Source organism: Salvelinus sp. IW2-2015, linkage group LG14 (genome assembly GCF_002910315.2).
Source record: "Salvelinus sp. IW2-2015 linkage group LG14, ASM291031v2, whole genome shotgun sequence".
NCBI lineage: Eukaryota > Metazoa > Chordata > Actinopteri > Salmoniformes > Salmonidae > Salvelinus > Salvelinus sp. IW2-2015.
In genome coordinates this window covers 16,755,722-16,773,485 of record NC_036854.1, presented here as the reverse complement: position 1 = coordinate 16,773,485, position 17,764 = coordinate 16,755,722, and the positions used below count along the sequence as shown (strand labels likewise).

Sequence of the window (17,764 nt, the reverse complement as noted above, 5' to 3'; positions counted from 1 at the left end):
GAGAGATGACTATAAACGATTCGGTTGGCCGTTTATGTGTGGATTAATTGTCGGAGTAGAGGTCCTTGTGCATTTCAGGTAAAATAACAACTCAATGTTTATATCCCAGGACAAATTAGCTAGCAACAGCAAGCTAGCTAAATAGGACAAATTAACATTAGCTAGCAAGTGCAAGCTAGCTAGCTAGCTAAATTGCTGTACATGTTTAATGCTTTTCGACCTGTCCCCAAATTAATGTCATTGGTTCAGAGTTTGTTTTGATATTTTAACCTGCGTGTCGTGATCGCGTTTGGTGTGGGGGGGCAAAATACATTTATGCACRATAGCACACGATGGCAGCCGGTTTGGGTTCTGTGTAACAGTTACGTGTAGGCCATTTATGTGACGCTGTCTGGTCCAAACGAGTATGACATTGTTGCTGCCAGTAGCATTGAACGCAAGGAAAGCCAGCGAGCATGGCCTCTCTTGACAAAAAAAAAGTATAATAATTTGACAATTAGCATTGAGCTAAACTGAGCGAGTTAAACTGTGAATGGTCCTGGCGCACCAGCTTGGATTTGGCATCACTCCTATCAAATCTCATTAAGAGCATAAATCATTGACTGAAAAACTWGAATTATTGCATTTTGATGTGTCGTTTTCCTCCGGTGGTTAATTTAGTTGTCACTGTATTAGACTAAGCATATTTGATTATGTCGAAATGGTGCTGGAATAGAGGAGGCAGCTGATGTTTTCTTTGCGACTTGCGGTAACTATCTGTGGTTCTAAATTAATAGTTGTTTAGTGGTCCGAAAATGCCGTTAACATTAACTTGCTTGACCATGCTGTAGGTCATGTAACTGTCTGTTATTGTACAAGTAATATGCTTTGTGAATTTCACTGGACAGAGGTTGCCCGGTGATTTTACCCATGCACCGCTACTGTTTAAAAGCACATGTTACCTTGTGAAAGCTATCAAGCATACTCCAAACACCTGTGTCGGAACAAGGCTGCCAGAAAAGTGTTGTATGGTGAATTCAGAGTAGGACATCATATAAGCTGGGACAGCTTCATCCTGACATGTTTATTTATTGGTCTGAGAAGAGAAAAATCAAAACTATTGTTGTTAAACCACATGATCAAATAAGTAATAACTCGTTTTCTTCTTCGAGATTGGGTTGGCGGACCGAATCCAACTTAAGGTGCATACAGCGCCACCTACTGTACTGGAGTGTAAGGCCAGTCATGGCCTACCTCATTAGTTTCTTCATTAGTCCTGTTCCTCTAAGAAAGTGAAATGGAGCCCTAGACACCACGCAAACCCAACCCGTTCAGCCTCTATAACCCTTTCACACAATTTCTACATCATACAGTTCACAAAATATCAACATATGCTCTACCATTTCCTCCCCTAAACACTCATCACACAGACCTGTTTCAAATCAAATATTTTTTTTATTTGTCACATACACATGGTTATTAATGCGGGTGTAGAGAAATGCTTGTGCTTCTAGTTCCGACCATGCAGTAATGTCTAACAAGTAATCTAACCTAACAATTTCACAACAACTACCTTATACACACACAAGTGTAAAGGAATGAATAAGAATATGTACATAAAAATATAAGAATGAGCGATGGCCAAACGGCATAGGCAAGATGCAGTAGATGGTATAGAGTACAGTATATACATATGAGATGAGTAATGTAGGGTATGTAAACATTATATAAAGTGGCATTGTTTAAAGTGGCTAGTGATACATTTATTACATCCATTTTTTCATTATTAAAGTGGCTAGAGATTAGTCAGTATGTTGGCAGCAGCCGCTCAATGTTAGTGATGGCTGTTTAACAGTCTGATGGCCTTGAGATAGAAGCTGTTTTTCAGTCTCTCGGTACCCGCTTTGATGCACCTGTACTGACCTCGCCTTCTGGATGATAGCGGGGTGAATAGGCAGTGGCTCGGGTGGTTGTTGTCCTTGATGATCTTTTTGGCCTTCCTGTGACATCGGGTGGTGTAGGTGTCCTGGAGGGCAGGTAGTTTCCCCCGGTGATGCGTTGTGCAGACCTCACTACCCTCTGGAGAGCCTTACGGTTGTGGGCGGAGCAGTTGCCATACCAGGCGGTGATACAGCCCAACAGGATGCTCTCGATTGTGCATCTGTAAAAGTTAGTGAGTGTTTTTGGTGACAAGCCGAATGACTTCAGCATCCTGAGGTTGAAGAGGCGCTGCTGCTGTCTGTGTGGGTGGACCATTTCAGTTTGTCCGTGATGTGTACGCCGAGGAACTTAAAACTTTCCACCTTCTCCACTACTGTCCCGTCGATGTGGATAGGGGGCTGCTCCCTCTGCTGTTTCCTGAAGTTCACGATCATCTCCTTTGTTTTGTTGACATTGAGTGTGAGGTTATGTCTGCCTATCATCCACAACGTGACAATCAACATTGGAGCGGCAGGTAGCACTAGGCTAGGTTATAGCGTTGGGCCAGTAACCGAAAGGTTGCTAGATCGAATCCCCAAGCTGACAAGGTAAAAATCTGTCATTCTGAACAAGCAGTTAACCCACTGTTCCTAGGCCATCATTGTAAATAAGAATTTTTTCTTAACTCAAATAAAAATTCAAACTCCCCCCCAAAATTCAAACCCTCTATCCTACGTCCTTCCACCAAATCAGCCTTATCATTACGCTCCAACGCAACAAAACCTTACCTCCTATCATCTCCAATCCAATTAACAGTACCATCATCTCCACAAACAAGTCTCCACTATCTGACCTGCCCGTCTTCACACTACTCAACACCGCAGCCGAATCAGAACAGATCACCACTCTGAGTGGTTTCACCTCCTCCACCCATTTCGCAATCATTTTATTTTTTATTTCCTATTGAAGAAAGCAGTTGTGTCATCTAGTGGCCGTTTTTCAGCGCATGAAAGCAGTTGCTGCCGTTGCCATGGCGACCTAAGTTAACAAAACGATTTATTCCTGTTTTCAACAGCAACAAATGTATCAAGCTAGAAAGCTTCCTCTAAAAACTGCAACAGTAGCCATCACACCTGTAACCACTTTACACTGTGCCCTAAACATTATTATTGTTATTTCTGAAATTAACGGAGCTGATGTTTATTTAAACCATGTAACTTTATGCAAGATGCTGGTTAGCCAAGTCTGTCTAGCTACTGTCAGTGTCTCTTCTGATTAACGTCGTTAGCTCCATGGAGATTGTATTGTCATCATTTTTAAGTAAAACATTGTTTTCTCCRTATTGTTTTCACAGTTCACAAATTTGGCCAGTAATGCCCAGTGGTGTAAAGTACTTAAGTATTACTTATTATATTTACTTAAGTGCTACTTATATCTAAATCTGTACTTTACTACTTATATTTTTGACAACTTTTACTTATACTCCACTACATTCATAAAGAAAATGTACTTTTTACTCCATAMATTTTCCCTGACACCCAAAAGTACTTGTTACACTTTGAATGCTTAGCAGAACAGGAAAATGGTCCAATTCACACACGTATCAAGAAAACATCTCTACTGCCTCTGATCTGGTGGACTCACTAAACACAGATGCTTCGTTTGTAAATGATGTCTAAATGCTGGAGTGTGCCCCTGGCTATCTGTAAATAAAATAAAAACAAGAAAATGGTGCTGTCTAGTTTGCTTAAAATAAGGAATTTTAAATGATTTATACTTTTACTTTCAACACTTCAATATATTTTTGCAATTACATTTGACTTATTTTGATAATGAAGTATATTTAAAACCAAATACTTTTAGACTTTTACTCAAGTGACTTTCACTTTTACTTGTGTCACTTTCTATTAGGATATCTTTATTTTTACTCAAGTATGACAATTGGTTACTTTTTCCACCTCTGGTAAAGCCATGAAGAAATGCAACTCTTGTGAATTTTATTGGGCTTTTGTTAAGCATCCTGTCAAACTGTTCAGAAACAGTGAGCACAGAACAGACATGATAGAGGGGGGCAGAGCGAGCTTCAAACAGGAAGCTCATCCCGCAAAGCACACGGTAAGATCGTTGACATTCAGTGGCTATCTTTTTGTTTTGATGTTAAAGTGGAACTGGCAGCATTTTAGCAACATTAAATCTTATTGAAATCTGTTCATATACACCCACAGGAAGAATATGACACTTTGTTTTTGTAAAATTTTCTGACAAGCGAGAACGCTTAGATATGGTCATTTTCATAAATTCATAGAATGTTTGGGAATTATGTATATTAAGGCATTTGTAAAAATTCTATAGCAATATAGAATGGGAAAACRGCTGTGCGTTTTGGACAATTAATAGTCACTGCAGTAAATACAACCTAATAAAATAATCTGTCGTGTTCAGGACCGGTGTTTCAATGCAGACTGGTGCGCCATAGCCAATCAGAGCTACAGTAGGCCTATATGAAAATAAATGATTTGCCATATGGGCCCTGCCATTCACTTCGAACTTGACTGTGTGTTTACAGGCAGTAGCAACAGCGTGACTTTAGATCATTAGAATGCATCACCAAAAGCCACAAAATAGACCAATGGATTTCTGCAAATATGTAAATACAACGGTAACGTTAGTCCTCTTACATTTGGCAACTTCACTGTCCTATTGATCAAACAACCATGAAACGGTAGGCTCTATCCCCGCTGCCTATGCACATCAACAACAAGATCAACTAATGCTAGCCAGTGCGAGTTGAGCTAAAATCTAAACGAGGGAACACTAGATAAACCCTCTCAAACTTTTTCAGCTAGTTTGCAGTCAAAATTGCACTGATAAACGATTGGAATAGTAGCCTGCTAGTCCTTCTGCAGCATGCCTGCCAATGCATGCTTGTCCCCATCCACGGTTTGACAACTGAATGGGAACTTSCCTGACAAATACATTTGATTGACAACTAAGATAAACGACTTATCCACAGTTAGCTAGCTATGCTGAATTTATGCTAACCATGACACCTGCTGCATCTCAAGCTCTAGACACTGAAAAACGATATGAGGGGAAGTCGGTCACTTACTCCTCCAATGACATAACATCCTCACAGCAGCTAGCTAGCTAACGTTAGGCTCCGTGTTTTTAGCCAGAGGTGGGACCAAGTCATTGTTTTACAAGTCACAAGTAAGTCTCAAGTCTTAGCACTCAAGTCCCAAGTCAAGACAGGCAAGTCCGAGTCAAGTCTCAAGAGTTTCGAGTCCTAAACAAGTCATAATGTGCTCTTCACCAAATGTAATACCATTTCCTATTTTTAACAAGAGTAATAGTTAGTATATTACTTTTACGCAAATCATGAATGCTTTTAAAAATATCTATATATTTATTACTTTCCAAATAAACGTTATATTTCCATGGAAATACATGGGTAGCCATGAGAAAGACCCTCCCCCCTCTCTCTCTGTGTGACAGCGGGAGAGGCGTGGTAGGCTGTGTCGTGTGGGGTGGTTGCATAGGAACACATCACCTACAATAGCCTTTGCCGTGTAGAATAGAGAATCGGGTACAGATCTATATMTTGCATTTCTATCTGGGAAAGTATCTGAATGCCGTGCCTCAGATGAAATAAACCGCCGTTCTTCATTCATTATCAATGGAGAAAGWTCAAAACTGCGGAGGACAGCAGAGAGGGGGATGGTGGGATTTGTGTGAAGCATAAACACAATCAGAGGTTCAAGCACTCGTCGTAATCAGCAGGTTAGGAAGAGTACACAACCATTCTAGGAGGCACTCTGACACAAATGTGCCCATTTGATCTTTTCCAGCTCCAAACAGCGTGGTGGCGAGTCAATCTGCAAGTCTAATCTAGGCAAGCAGTGAGGAGCGCACATAACAATACAGGCTCCAGACATCACAAGCAAGCCAAAAGAAACTCATGAAACAAGTTACACACTCATAAACACACAACCTCGTGTGATGGATAGCTGTCGGCTATATTAGCCACGATTTACCGTTCTTTGTGCAGCTTCAAATGTCGAACAAAGTTGGGAATTGTTGCGCCTTAGTTTGTAATTTTCTTCCCGCATGTTTTGCAAGTTGCAGTCCGTTTTTGTTGATACAGCGTCGTCTTTATATCCGAAAATAATAATTTGGGGTATCATCATTCCAAGTGCTCCATCTGAATTCACCCATCGACGTTCCTCTGCACTGCCACGCACAACTTGATTGGCTGCTGTCCTATTCAAACTGTAATCCGTTAAATGAAGAGTTGATGCGCTGCACACTTTTTTTAATAGCATCATTTTTAATATTTGGGCTTGGGGAGGGTATCAAGTCAGGTCGAGTCATAAGGCTCAAGTTAAGTCACGAGTCATTGGTGTCAAAGTCGAGTTACAAGTCATCATATTTGTGACTCGAGTCCACACCTCTGTTTTTAGCATGCTAAATAAATACCTAGCTACATAAATGTATACGCTAGCCCGGGGTGTCAAACTCAATCAGCGCACATGCCTTCCTGAAAGAAAAAAAAACGAATTTGCGGACCAGACATAGCCTATTTGTTTTTACAAAAAAACGTGCAAGTGCGACCCAAACTGGCCATGCATTGTTTCATTGGAAAAAATATTGCCCTTTATAATGTCAACTTATGTAGGGCTCCTGAATGGCACAGCGGTCTAAAGGCACTGCATCACAGTGCCAGAGGCGTCACTACAGACCATGGTTCGATCCCAGGCTGTATCACAGCCGGCTGTGGTCGGGAGGCCCATAGGGCGGCACACAATTGGCCCAGCATCGTCTGGGTTTGGCCGTCATTGTAAATAAGAATTTGTTCTTAATCTTAACTGACTTGCTTAGTTAACAATAGAAGGCCAGCATCCCGTAGTTGCCTCTTTACTGTTGATGTTGAGATTGGTAATATTTAATGAAGTTGCCAGTTGAGGACTTGTGAGGCATCTGTTTCTCAAACTAAACACKAATATACTTGTGCTCTTGCTCAGTTGTGCACCGGGGCCTCCCACTCCTCTTTCTATTCTGGTTAGAGCTAGTTTGCTCTGTTCTGTGAAGGGAGTAGTACACAGCGTTGTACAAGATCTTCAGTTTCTTGGCAATTTCTCGCATGGAATAGCCTTCATTTCTCAGATCAAGAATAGACTGATGAGTTTCAAAAGAAAGTTCTTTGTTTCTGGCCATTTTGAGCCTGTAATCGAACCCACAAATGCTGATGCTCCAGATACTCAACTAGTCTAAAGAAGGCCAGGTTCATTGCTTCTTTAATCAGCACAACCGTTTTCAGCTGTGCTAACATAATTGCAAAATGTTTTTCTAATGATCATTTAGCCTTTTAAAATGATAAACTTGGATTAGCTAACACAACGTGCCATTGGAACACAGGAGTGATAGTTGCTGATAATGTGCCTCTGTACACCTATGTAGATATTCCATTAAAAGTCATTTACATTAGTCATTTACAACCTTAACAAAGTCTACACTGTATTTCTGATCATTTTGATGTTATTTTAATGGAACAAAAATGGTGCTTTTCTTTCAAAAACAAGGACATTTCAAAGTGACCCGTAACTTTTGAATGGTAGTGTACATTTCTTAAAAACATGTTTTTGCTTTGTCATTATGGGCTATTGTGTGTAGATTGATAAGGAGATTTTATTTTAGAATAATACTGTAACGTGAAAGTCAAGGGGTCTGAACACTTTCCTAATGCACTGTATCCAACACATTATATATTTCGGAAATCCTCAGATGTTTTCTAATCACACATTGAATTGTCATTGAGATAAAATTAGGACTATAATAATCAGGGGTGTAACTTTGGTTTTAGAAGTGGGGGGGACATAATATTATTTATTATCATTTTTTTTATCCAGTCTGATAAACACTCCAAACAGCCTACCCGACCACTTGGAGGTGTCCGCATGGTCGTAAAGCACACTGCTTCCTCGTTCTGTAACACATTCCAATGATAAAAGTGGGGAGGACAAAAATGCAATGGTACTTGTCGTCCCCCCCCCCCCCCCCCCCGCCCCTCAGTGAAAGTTGCACCCCTGATAATAATGGTGTTCCAATTGTTCTAACCTGCTGTTCCAGTCTACCAAATGCCAACTGAAAATATGGTTTTGACCCAGTGTACACAAATGGGTGTGTCATGCCTCCTGTGAATATGATATCAATTTTTGTGTGTGTGTGATTAGGAAAACTCTTGAGGATTTCAGAAATGTATCTTGTGTTGGGCTAATACGCCGAAAGAGGTAACATGAGACGGAGATGCAAAAAGTTTCCCACCCTAACTGAAAAATACTGTCAGCTGCAACTGTGATAAAGCCTGTTAAAACAGTGTACAGTAAGTGTATATTTTGCGTTTGTGAAATTATTTTGCTGTGATATGAAATTATAAGGCTTTATGTTTCTAGAACCGTATCGCAATTGAGAATCGATTCACGTTTAGATGGAGTAGTGTTTGACTGTTTTTGCTGCCAGAGCCAGTCCACCTCTGAAAATAACATATAATGTCCTTATAGGTCCATATAAGGCTCTACTAAAATACCCTCTATACCCTCTACTCCTTAAAGCTAGAATCCATAATTAAAACAATAACAAAGCGACACCCCGCCTCTGTTTTGGTATAAATCTGATATATGCTAGAAATGTAATCACTCTCAAATTAATTGACAGCGATTTGTATGCAAGAACTGACCATCCATTATATAAAATTATAGTTTTAACTGTGTTTTGAGTACATACAGTGCTTGTTTACATTATTTACAAACATGTATTTAGCAACTAAGGATTCTAGCTTTAAGAGTAGATTCTTGGGCTAGGCCTATCCATATGGGTGGGCAAAATGTTAGGCTTTTAGTTTAGTTAATTAACTAGCATAAATAATTAAGGCTACGACTTTTTGAGAACTTCAAATTGTCTAGGATATGTGTGGACCCTATCAGAAAAGCCCCGCTCTTCGAATACCTATGCACATTTATTTGATGTACTACGGTACACCCTGACCGGAAGCCTCGGGCACAAACCTTTTGTGCGGGTTCTGCGCACCTCCACCTTATGTCAATATTGCGGTTGATACGGAATGTCAAACAATGAATGAACAATTCCTAGACCTTGATTTACTAAATGTGTACGATAGTGCCAGGTCATTGGAGACATTCTGTGAAGCATCCCCTTGTAACAGMAACCCACGTGTTGCCGTAGAAACAAATATATTGGAGGGTACAGATTCGACATTGACAGACACAGTGTGCAGGCGTGTGTAGCCAACAGTACAATATCCTTGGTTTCGATTGTTTCTAGCACCCTCGTTAAAATGAGCGAATATTTTTCCCTTTCAGATTGTGATGTAATTGGTTTTGATCTGGACCACACTCTCTGTCGGTACCATTTGAAGGAGACCTCTAGGGTGAGTTTATTTATAGTTCACGGGCTGTTCTTGTGATTTCTGACGATATGATACTGTAACAATAGCTAGCCGGCTGGCTAGCTACTAAGTATATTAACGCTTGCATTCAACATAAACCATCCTTTCCAGCTGGCAGTGTCAAGTTAGTCGTTCATGACTCGCTGCATTTGATCAATAGCTAATACTCACAATGTATGATGGAACGAATGGAATAGAATACATACATCCTAGCTACATGGTGTTAATATGGTAAACATTGCAGTTGCGATGCATGCGCCCCCCCAAAACGACATTGTTATAATGCAAGGTCTAGCTACCTACCTAACAACACTGTATAGTATGTGTTTACAGCATGCATACATTTGATTTATAAGCGATATGCTTGCAACAACAAATTAGCCAGCAGTCCAGCCAGAGTCACAGCTGAGTCTGTGTGACATCTGACTGCCAGCTGCAGAAACCCAACGGCATCCTCTCTGTCAGGAATACATAAATGACATTGAAGCCGTGACTTTATAAATAGGTTTACAGTGCATGCCAGCTCCATCAAGGTAGTTGTCAATACAGCACAGTGTTTATGTATTGTACATACATAAAGGTTCAGTGTCACTGAATGTTCACCCCACCTGTGGATAGAATAGAATGCAAGTGACCCTATATATTTGTGCTTCTTTGCAGCTGATCTATGAGAGCTTTACCAGGTATCTGGTAGAGCATAAAGACTATGACAAGGACCTTCTTATATTGACCCCTGCTTCCTGGGATTTCTGGTGAGTCACAAGCAGCAGCAGCAGAATGACTGAAGAAAATACATTGTTCTATTGGCTGTAATCATTAATGACTGTGGTGTGCCATTGTAAATTCAGACTACCTGCATGCATCATTCCACTACTGTGAATGACTACTCCATTATCAGGTTAGATAAAGGGCACTTAAAAAAAAAATAAAGGCATTGGATGAATGCATGGTGCTCTGGGGAATATCGCTTACAGATTCTTATTGTTATTGCTTAGCATCGGRCATTGATCAACACACCTGTTCTTTGCCAGTGACCACTATGAAATGTGTTTTCTCTATGTCCAGTTTCAAAGGCTTAGTGGTAGACCTTGAGGATGGAAACTTGGTTAAGTTGGCTGAAGATGGAACTGTTTTACGGTAGGGTAACAGTAAATGATACAGTTAACTACATGCTCTGATATTTGGTTCCTTTTATATTGATAGGGAAAAAATGCCTGTTTTTAAGTGTTTGTATCAATGTACAATATTTGGGCATGCCTTTTTGTTACTCCTCTTTCCACCGCAAATAAATTAAAACCCTGTTTTTTTAACCTGTTTTCATCAGAGCAACCCATGGGACCAATAACCTCAGAACAGAAGAGATCATTAAACATTATGGTTCAAAAAGGGAATGGAAGAACTTTAATAGCCTTAATACCTCATTTACGAAATCTAGTAAGTCTGTCATCTTGAATCTCTGTGTCCCATCCAAATTGTGAAAGCAGTTTTTTCTTTATTTTTGTAATGCAGTTACATTTTTATATATGTAAAGACTAAAGAGTGATTATTGATTGGATTGTTTCTTACAATAAATATGTTCTGTTTTATTCTGTGCAGCAAAGTACTATTTTTATGACAACTATTTTGATCTACCTGGAGCTCTTCTCTGTGGAAGGGTTGTGGATATGTTGCGTAAGGTAAAATATAAATGTTTTTAAGTGAATTATGAATATGTTTACACTTTGTTTTCACCAAATTGTATCTACTTTCAAGAACATTATTTTGTTTTTGTCAACAGCGTGGGAATGAGGTGAATTCAGACTTCTGGAAAGACATTGTTGCTGCCATCGACCACAATTACAACACATCTGCATTTAAAGGTATGCTTATTACTTATGTAATAATCAATCACTTTCAGTTGTTGAAACAGTGGGCCATAGCAGAAATCACTATTTCAATTGGCCATATCAGTGGGCTGAAATAGTCCAACTCAAAACAATATTTTCAGTTTCGTACTGTAGACTGACACAAAAAGAAAAGACAACGGCATCAGTTTCAGAAATAAGACTTTATTCTTTACTTTGATCAATAAGTTGAACATAGCATAATGCATCCTCGGGCATATAGTTGTTTTTGACATAATACTTTTTTTGTGACTGTTTTTCATCCTGTGTGTTGCAATATCACACTGCTGGTTTGTTAAAGGTGTTGCGATCTGACTTACAACATTGCCTAAAAAACAAGCAGGATTTCCTTTGCATGTATATTACAAGATATTTATTAAAGACTTTGAAAACAACAACAAAAATCTGCTGTAAATGTTACAGGCAGTCAAAGAGCACCATTTTGTGAATTATTCAGACTGGCTTGTATTCCTTGATCATTGTTTGCTGAATACTTGTGCATATACTGGGAAAGGGAGTAGTGATAACAAACATTTTAATTCCTAAATTATATTCTTCTTCTCATTTAATTTAAATGCCTCCATGAACCGAAAGCCCTTCTTAATAGAATACATGAGAGAATTGCTGCTCTTGCCTTTTCAGCCTTTTCAATGACAAATTAACTTGTARAATATTACGTCAATCTTTTATTCTACAATGACAACCCAATCTCAATGGAAGTTACAAACTGAACTATTTCTTTAGGTAGTTTCTTTTAAGCTTTTATTAGTGATTGTATCACGTTGAGGCAATCAGGAACCCAGTGAAAGAGCAGTGAACATTGTCAGCAGCAAAGACACCATTGGTCTCCTCATCAGGGACCTGAATGTAGACTTGGTCATGGGCATTCAGCATAAGTACAGTGCTGCCAGACAACTGATCCAAGAAGCCCTTGTTGTACTCATCGTATGAGAACATGATTGGCTCACCATTTTTGTACAGTGCCACCAATGCATTAGCACCGTTAACATGCATATGGTAGGAGAAGTAGTAGAGACCTGGTACCTGGCAGGAGAAGATGCCAGTCTGGGGGTCATAGTGCTGCTCCCCATTGTAAATAATCTGGTTGAATGGAACGGGTGAACCCGCAGATGGGTAAGCCATCGTCAGAACAGCGCTGAAGGCGGACATAGGGGCCTTCATCATCTCATGAGGCATCATAATCTCATGGGACTTGATGGGCATGCTCTTCTCGTGATGGTAGACCATCTCACCAGGGGGACCAGGTTGACCAGGAGGTCCCATAGCACCTGGGTTACCATCGTGACCTCTGGAACCAGGAGCTCCAGGTGGACCCATAGGACCAGACATTCCCTTGGCCATCTGGCCAGCTGGGCCGGGTGCACCGGGAAGACCTGCGTGACCCCTAAGACCTGCTTGACCTGCTGGACCTGAAGGCCCCACTGGTCCTCTTGTTCCTGGGATGCCGCTCTCGCCTGGTTTTCCTGGGCCTCCAGGTGTGCCTGTGTGTCCCTTTGCTCCTGCAAGCCCATTTGAACCTGGCTGACCGGGAGAGCCAGCATGGCCCTGAGCTCCCTTGTTACCCTGATGTCCTGTAGCGCCGGTTGCACCAGCTGGGCCTGCTGCCCCGGGGATACCTGCCTTCCCTGCGTAACCCTGATGTCCCTGATCCCCCTTGGTTCCCTTTGCCCCTGGAGCGCCCAGCATGCCGACATCTCCTTTAGATCCCTGCATACCTGGTTCTCCCTGGAATCCTCTAGCACCCTGTGGCCCAGCTGGACCCATAAGGCCAGTAGCACCTGTTGCCCCAGTGTAACCTGTTGGCCCTGGCTCTCCTTTCTGACCGGTGGTTCCTGATGTACCGGGTGATCCTCTGTCACCTGGCATGCCATTAGCTCCTGGTTTACCAACTCCTGGTAAGCCAGGTGCACCTGGTTGTCCGGCATGTCCCTGGGGACCTTTAGGTCCCATATTTCCAGGCATACCTGGACTGCCATTCTCACCTGATTTTCCTGGTGCTCCTACCCCAGGGTTTCCATTGTGGCCCTTTGGCCCTGGCTGACCCATAGCTCCTGGAGCTCCATCCCTACCTGGAGTACCTGACTTCCCAGACTCCCCAGGGTATCCAGGGGCACCAGACTTACCAACTCCGGGTTGCCCTGGCATACCAGAGGGTCCCATTGGGCCCACTTGACCGTTTGCACCTGGTGCCCCAGGAATACCAACTCCCCTCTCTCCCTTTTGTCCTTGCAGACCAGGGATACCTGGATGTCCTTTAAGTCCACTCTCACCCCTTGGCCCCATGCCTCCGGGCAGACCGTGTGGGCCAGGTTTGCCAGCAGAAGAGTATCCAGCAGGTCCTGGGCTTCCAGCGGAACCGGGGGATCCTCTTGGACCCATGGCTCCAGTTGCACCAGTATGACCCTTCTCACCGGGCATTCCATTACTACCTGGTTTCCCAGGACCACCTGGATTGCCAGGCTTGCCAGCTGCGGAGTAGCCAGCGGGTCCGGGGGCCCCGGGTGGGCCCTGTTGTCCAGTATGTCCCACGCCATTATTGCCGGGAGGCCCAGGGGGGCCCATAGGTCCTGGCTCACCAGGGGATCCGGGAATACCTGGCTCACCTGAAACAGCTGTGGAAATGGATAAGCGTAATTACCTAAGATGCAGGTAACAACTACAGTTAACTGTGGTTTAGATTTTAGGATATCTTTTTTTCATCTCATTATGTTTGTCAGTTTTTCCAGAGTAGATTATTAGATTTCAGTCAAGGTGAATTTATCCAGTCCGTTATCTGTTAGAGTATTCATGTAGTCCTGTTTTCATTCGAGGTGCATCTGAAACATTTGTCTATTTCATTTTTAATTTGAATGGAAAGATATATTGATGTTTTCTCGGTGATGCCCCAAATGGATCTTAGATGTTTTGAAAAGCTGATGACGCTGATATCTGTGCCCTATTTATATGGGTGTGGATGAACAACTCTGCCATGCACCAGTTGTTACACTTATTGATCCAGTCATGGTTGTTGTGTCCTATTGAGTCCTGCTGCAAAYATATAGCGTCGAGGGGTTTCTCTGACCTGACTAAACTACCATCTCTCAGATGTCCAACCTGTGCAAAATAGAATTCATAAAGCAAAGTATAAAATATCTCTTGAATTTCAGTTGGAAGTTTTTGTCATTTTGCCTCTGCCTGTCTTTGCTACATGTTTTTATTGACATTGTTTAGTCACATCCATTTCTCTCTCTCTTAGACAACTCGCTTGTCAATTGGTTCCTTGAGTAACCTCTGCTTTGGTATTCCACTCTAAAACACCGCAATGTGATTTAAACAACCGAGGGGGATGTAGGCGCTGTGATTATGGACAGCACCAGTGGTCTGAGAATATGTTCATATAAACACTGGGGTCCTTGTACAGTGCTCAGCATATTGAGACCACATTAGACTACTGTAGCCAGTTATTTTAGTTTAATTTGCCCACGCGCTATGTTGAACCCTTTAATTTCACAAGTTGTCTGTAGTGCGTGATTATGGTTAGTGGTCCTCCAGTTGACGTATGTGCATCGCCTTGAACTCTGACCTGGGTCGTGAAATTCTGAAGGGATACTTTTATCCCTGTGTCTTTGAGCGGTCAGCCCACAATACCTCCACGCCTTTGCCTATATCAATAACTTTCCTGAAGCCGTGTTGTTTGTTGCATATTATGCCTAACATTTTGTATAACCATTAATGTGTTCGCTTGAGCTATTTGTGTTAAGTCCGTGGCATTTTACCACTGTTCAGATATCAGAATTCAGTCCATAGTGGTCAGTATTTGCCTTATGCTGTCGCTTGGCTGCATCTCTGAGTTGATGACCCCGTCCCCTTTTGACTGGCGTTGATAAAGGGACAGTGACCTTTGAAACTGAGTTTCCTTTTAGATATAAAACTTCAAGGCACTAGCAGTTATTAACAGTTTTTTTATCAATTCATCTATTAATTGTATTATTAAAAGTGATTTTATAATTTACTGGCAAGGCTGTTGCTGCTCAAGTAATGTGTGGTATAGTAGTGCCATGGTGTAAGGTACTGCTACAGAAGTTAGTAGGCAACATTTAGCTACAGTGACTGAAGTGGATTTGACGCATGATTTGTAGAAAAGCGTTTGCCTTTTCCTGTTTTGGAATAGCACGTTGAGAACAAAATGGCCAGACAGGGCTGTAATTTGAAAGCCACTGAGGAGTAGGTTTGAAACCTGAGGAAAAACAGAAAGTGACAAAACTGGACAGTTTGGCAGCCAAGTCAAACCTCAGAAACTGGAAGGTGATAACACTGTGGCCACATAGCCAGCTGTTCAACCTTGACTTGTCTAGTTAGGCCTAGATCCTATGTCTATTGCAGCCCTCAAACCATACCGTTCTATATATAGGCCATGCCATGGCTCTCACTTTATACATCCTGAGGATGGCACTTTTTAAAATCTTACAGCATGTTTAAGATGATTTGCATTTTTGTCTACTTTACTTTAGGGCATTTGTTTTGAGAAGTGTCTGGGACAATTTAAGCACTACAAAGCGGTTTGTTTGGGTGTGCCCAGTGCAACATGGTAACATCTGTTTGCATTGTTGACGTGTGGGAAAGTTTTGTATTTCTGTCAGAGGACACTGGCCATAAAAAAATAAATGCATCGAAACGTCTTAAACAAAGCTACTGAGTGACGTAGTCTGGTTGAGCGACAACACTCGTCTCCGGACCATATTCTTGACCGAATGGTCCCATCTCTGCCATTTTGTCAAGCCCCACTGTCTTACTCTCTTTCCCCGCTGTCTTCTGAGCTTTCTCCTGAAGAGAGGACAGTCGGATATTTTGTAGGATATTTCAATATTTGTCAAGAGTGACCTGGAATCTTGAAAGCAGTGTTATGTGGAAGCTAGCCACATTTAACTGGTGCGTTGGTGCTCTTTTTACGAGGCGTACAGAAGTGATAATTTCCCCTGGCTCTCACTTCTACAGAACCTCTGTGATCTGACTGTCAGCATTGTTGCAGGAGAATGGTTATTATCTTAACTACTGTAATCATATTTTTATGATCCACTTCCTGTTGATGAATGACTGTGTCCTCTCTTGGGAGCTGTGGAAGGATGCATGGGCCCACTTTTTCCAATTTGTCACGACGTCTATGGGCAGGTGAAAAGCCTCAACAATTTGGACTGAGACATTGCCTCAATAAGTTTCAGTTTAAGATACTTGCTCCCCTGTAAAGGGTAATGTACTATCAATCCCGTTTCATAAGATAAGTATGTCGAGATGTAATACTCTACATCTGTGAGTGTTTTGGTAGCAATTAACTTCCACAGTAATGAACGTTTTTTTTAAATGTAAAATTATGCTGCATATTGTGCTGTTTTACATTGATTTAACTTTTTTATTTTGATATGTTTATTTGTCCATATCCCGAATACTTTTTTTTTTTTTTTTACCATGCTGTGCTTAATTCTATTTGTTAAAGCTATATGGAATTCAAAACAGCCAAGTATCTTCCAGTTTGACATTTGGGGTTTACTTGCACCCAGTATTTTCCTTTTGGCACTGGCGGCTATTAGGTGGCCAAGAAAAACTGCTGGCCCTAATGACAAACCTCCAGTACAGTCTAGAATTGGCATGAATTAAACCTTCCATAAACCTTTCACCAAGCGAATGTACCGTAAAGCTGATACAGAATTATCTTCGGAACATTAACGTGCAAATAGACATGAATACGTTGAGACTTACTTTGGACATGGCTCTTAGAAGGATAATGCTGCTGCTGCTTGGCTACTTTCTGTACATGGTAGTATCTCTCTGGTGTTGCCACGGCCAAGGCCACCAGGAGGAGGAGAACGCTTGTCACTCTGAGGTCCATCCTGTGAAGCTAAACCTGCAAGAAAGAAATGTAGAACAGAATGTTGAAATGTGAACGGTCTTCAACATACAGAGACACTACACTGGCGTCTCCTGTATTTCTCATACAGTAGCTTGGCTGTTCTATTGTCACTACAGCAGGGCCTGCAACAACAAACTAACATTTCTGTGTCAGAATGACAAGAAACGAGCACAGTAGGGAACGTTGCAGACCCCAAATCTTTAGTCAGACTTCCAGTGCTAAATCCGATTCAGACTCCCATGTATGGGGCATCCCTTCCCTCGCCAAGTGAATCATCTCATCACAATGATAGATTAGACACTTGCTATGAGGACGACTTGAGGCCAGATGCCACCGGTACCTACTGCCCCAACCTGATCCTCAACCATGCCCCCAACTGCCTCCCCTAAGACGCCAACTGCCTCCCCAATGGCCCAATGCACTCTACACCTCACAGCACCAGGCACAGAGGGCCACACTCACATACACCCAGAGAGCAGACTAGAGAGAGCGGGCAGGGTACACTTACCAGCAGGCAGGCTCCAAAAGATCAGTGGGGGTCGAGAGGCTACTGTCCTGGCACGGTACTGTATAGTCCTTAGTCTGGCTGCTGCTACCCAGGCCACTGGGTACGGG

General features: G+C 41.9%; 2 protein-coding genes across 2 annotated transcripts in view; one reads left to right on the top strand and one right to left on the bottom strand.

The window, feature by feature from the left end:
- Positions 1-8,945: 8,945 nt before the first annotated feature.
- Positions 8,946-17,764, top strand: part of LOC111972687 (5'-nucleotidase domain-containing protein 1-like) — a 56,536-nt gene continuing 47,717 nt past the window's right edge. Inside the window, exons 1-6 of the mRNA XM_023999718.2 lie at positions 8,946-9,343; positions 10,022-10,113; positions 10,427-10,498; positions 10,686-10,795; positions 10,958-11,037; positions 11,139-11,220. Coding sequence (XP_023855486.1) covers positions 9,251-9,343; positions 10,022-10,113; positions 10,427-10,498; positions 10,686-10,795; positions 10,958-11,037; positions 11,139-11,220 — 529 coding nt within the window. The 5' untranslated portion in view covers positions 8,946-9,250. The remainder of the gene's footprint in view (positions 9,344-10,021; positions 10,114-10,426; positions 10,499-10,685; positions 10,796-10,957; positions 11,038-11,138; positions 11,221-17,764) is intronic.
- Positions 11,390-17,764, bottom strand: LOC111972686 (collagen alpha-1(X) chain). The gene is made up of 3 exons (XM_023999716.1): positions 17,658-17,764; positions 16,999-17,143; positions 11,390-13,877 (listed from the first exon to the last, which is right to left on the bottom strand). The coding sequence occupies exons 2-3, from the start codon at positions 17,126-17,128 to the stop codon at positions 12,022-12,024; spliced, it is 1,986 nt and encodes a 661-aa protein (XP_023855484.1). The 5' UTR covers positions 17,129-17,143; positions 17,658-17,764; the 3' UTR covers positions 11,390-12,021.

Excerpts from the sequence above, each read along its gene's own strand:
- LOC111972686 (XM_023999716.1), bottom strand. The coding sequence starts at position 17,128 with ATGGACCTCAGAGTGACAAGCGTTCTCCTCCTCCTGGTGGCCTTGGCC. Across the intron at positions 13,878-16,998 it reads TTCTAAGAGCCATGTCCAAA|CTGTTTCAGGTGAGCCAGGT; the intron begins GTAAGTCTCAAC and ends CCATTTCCACAG.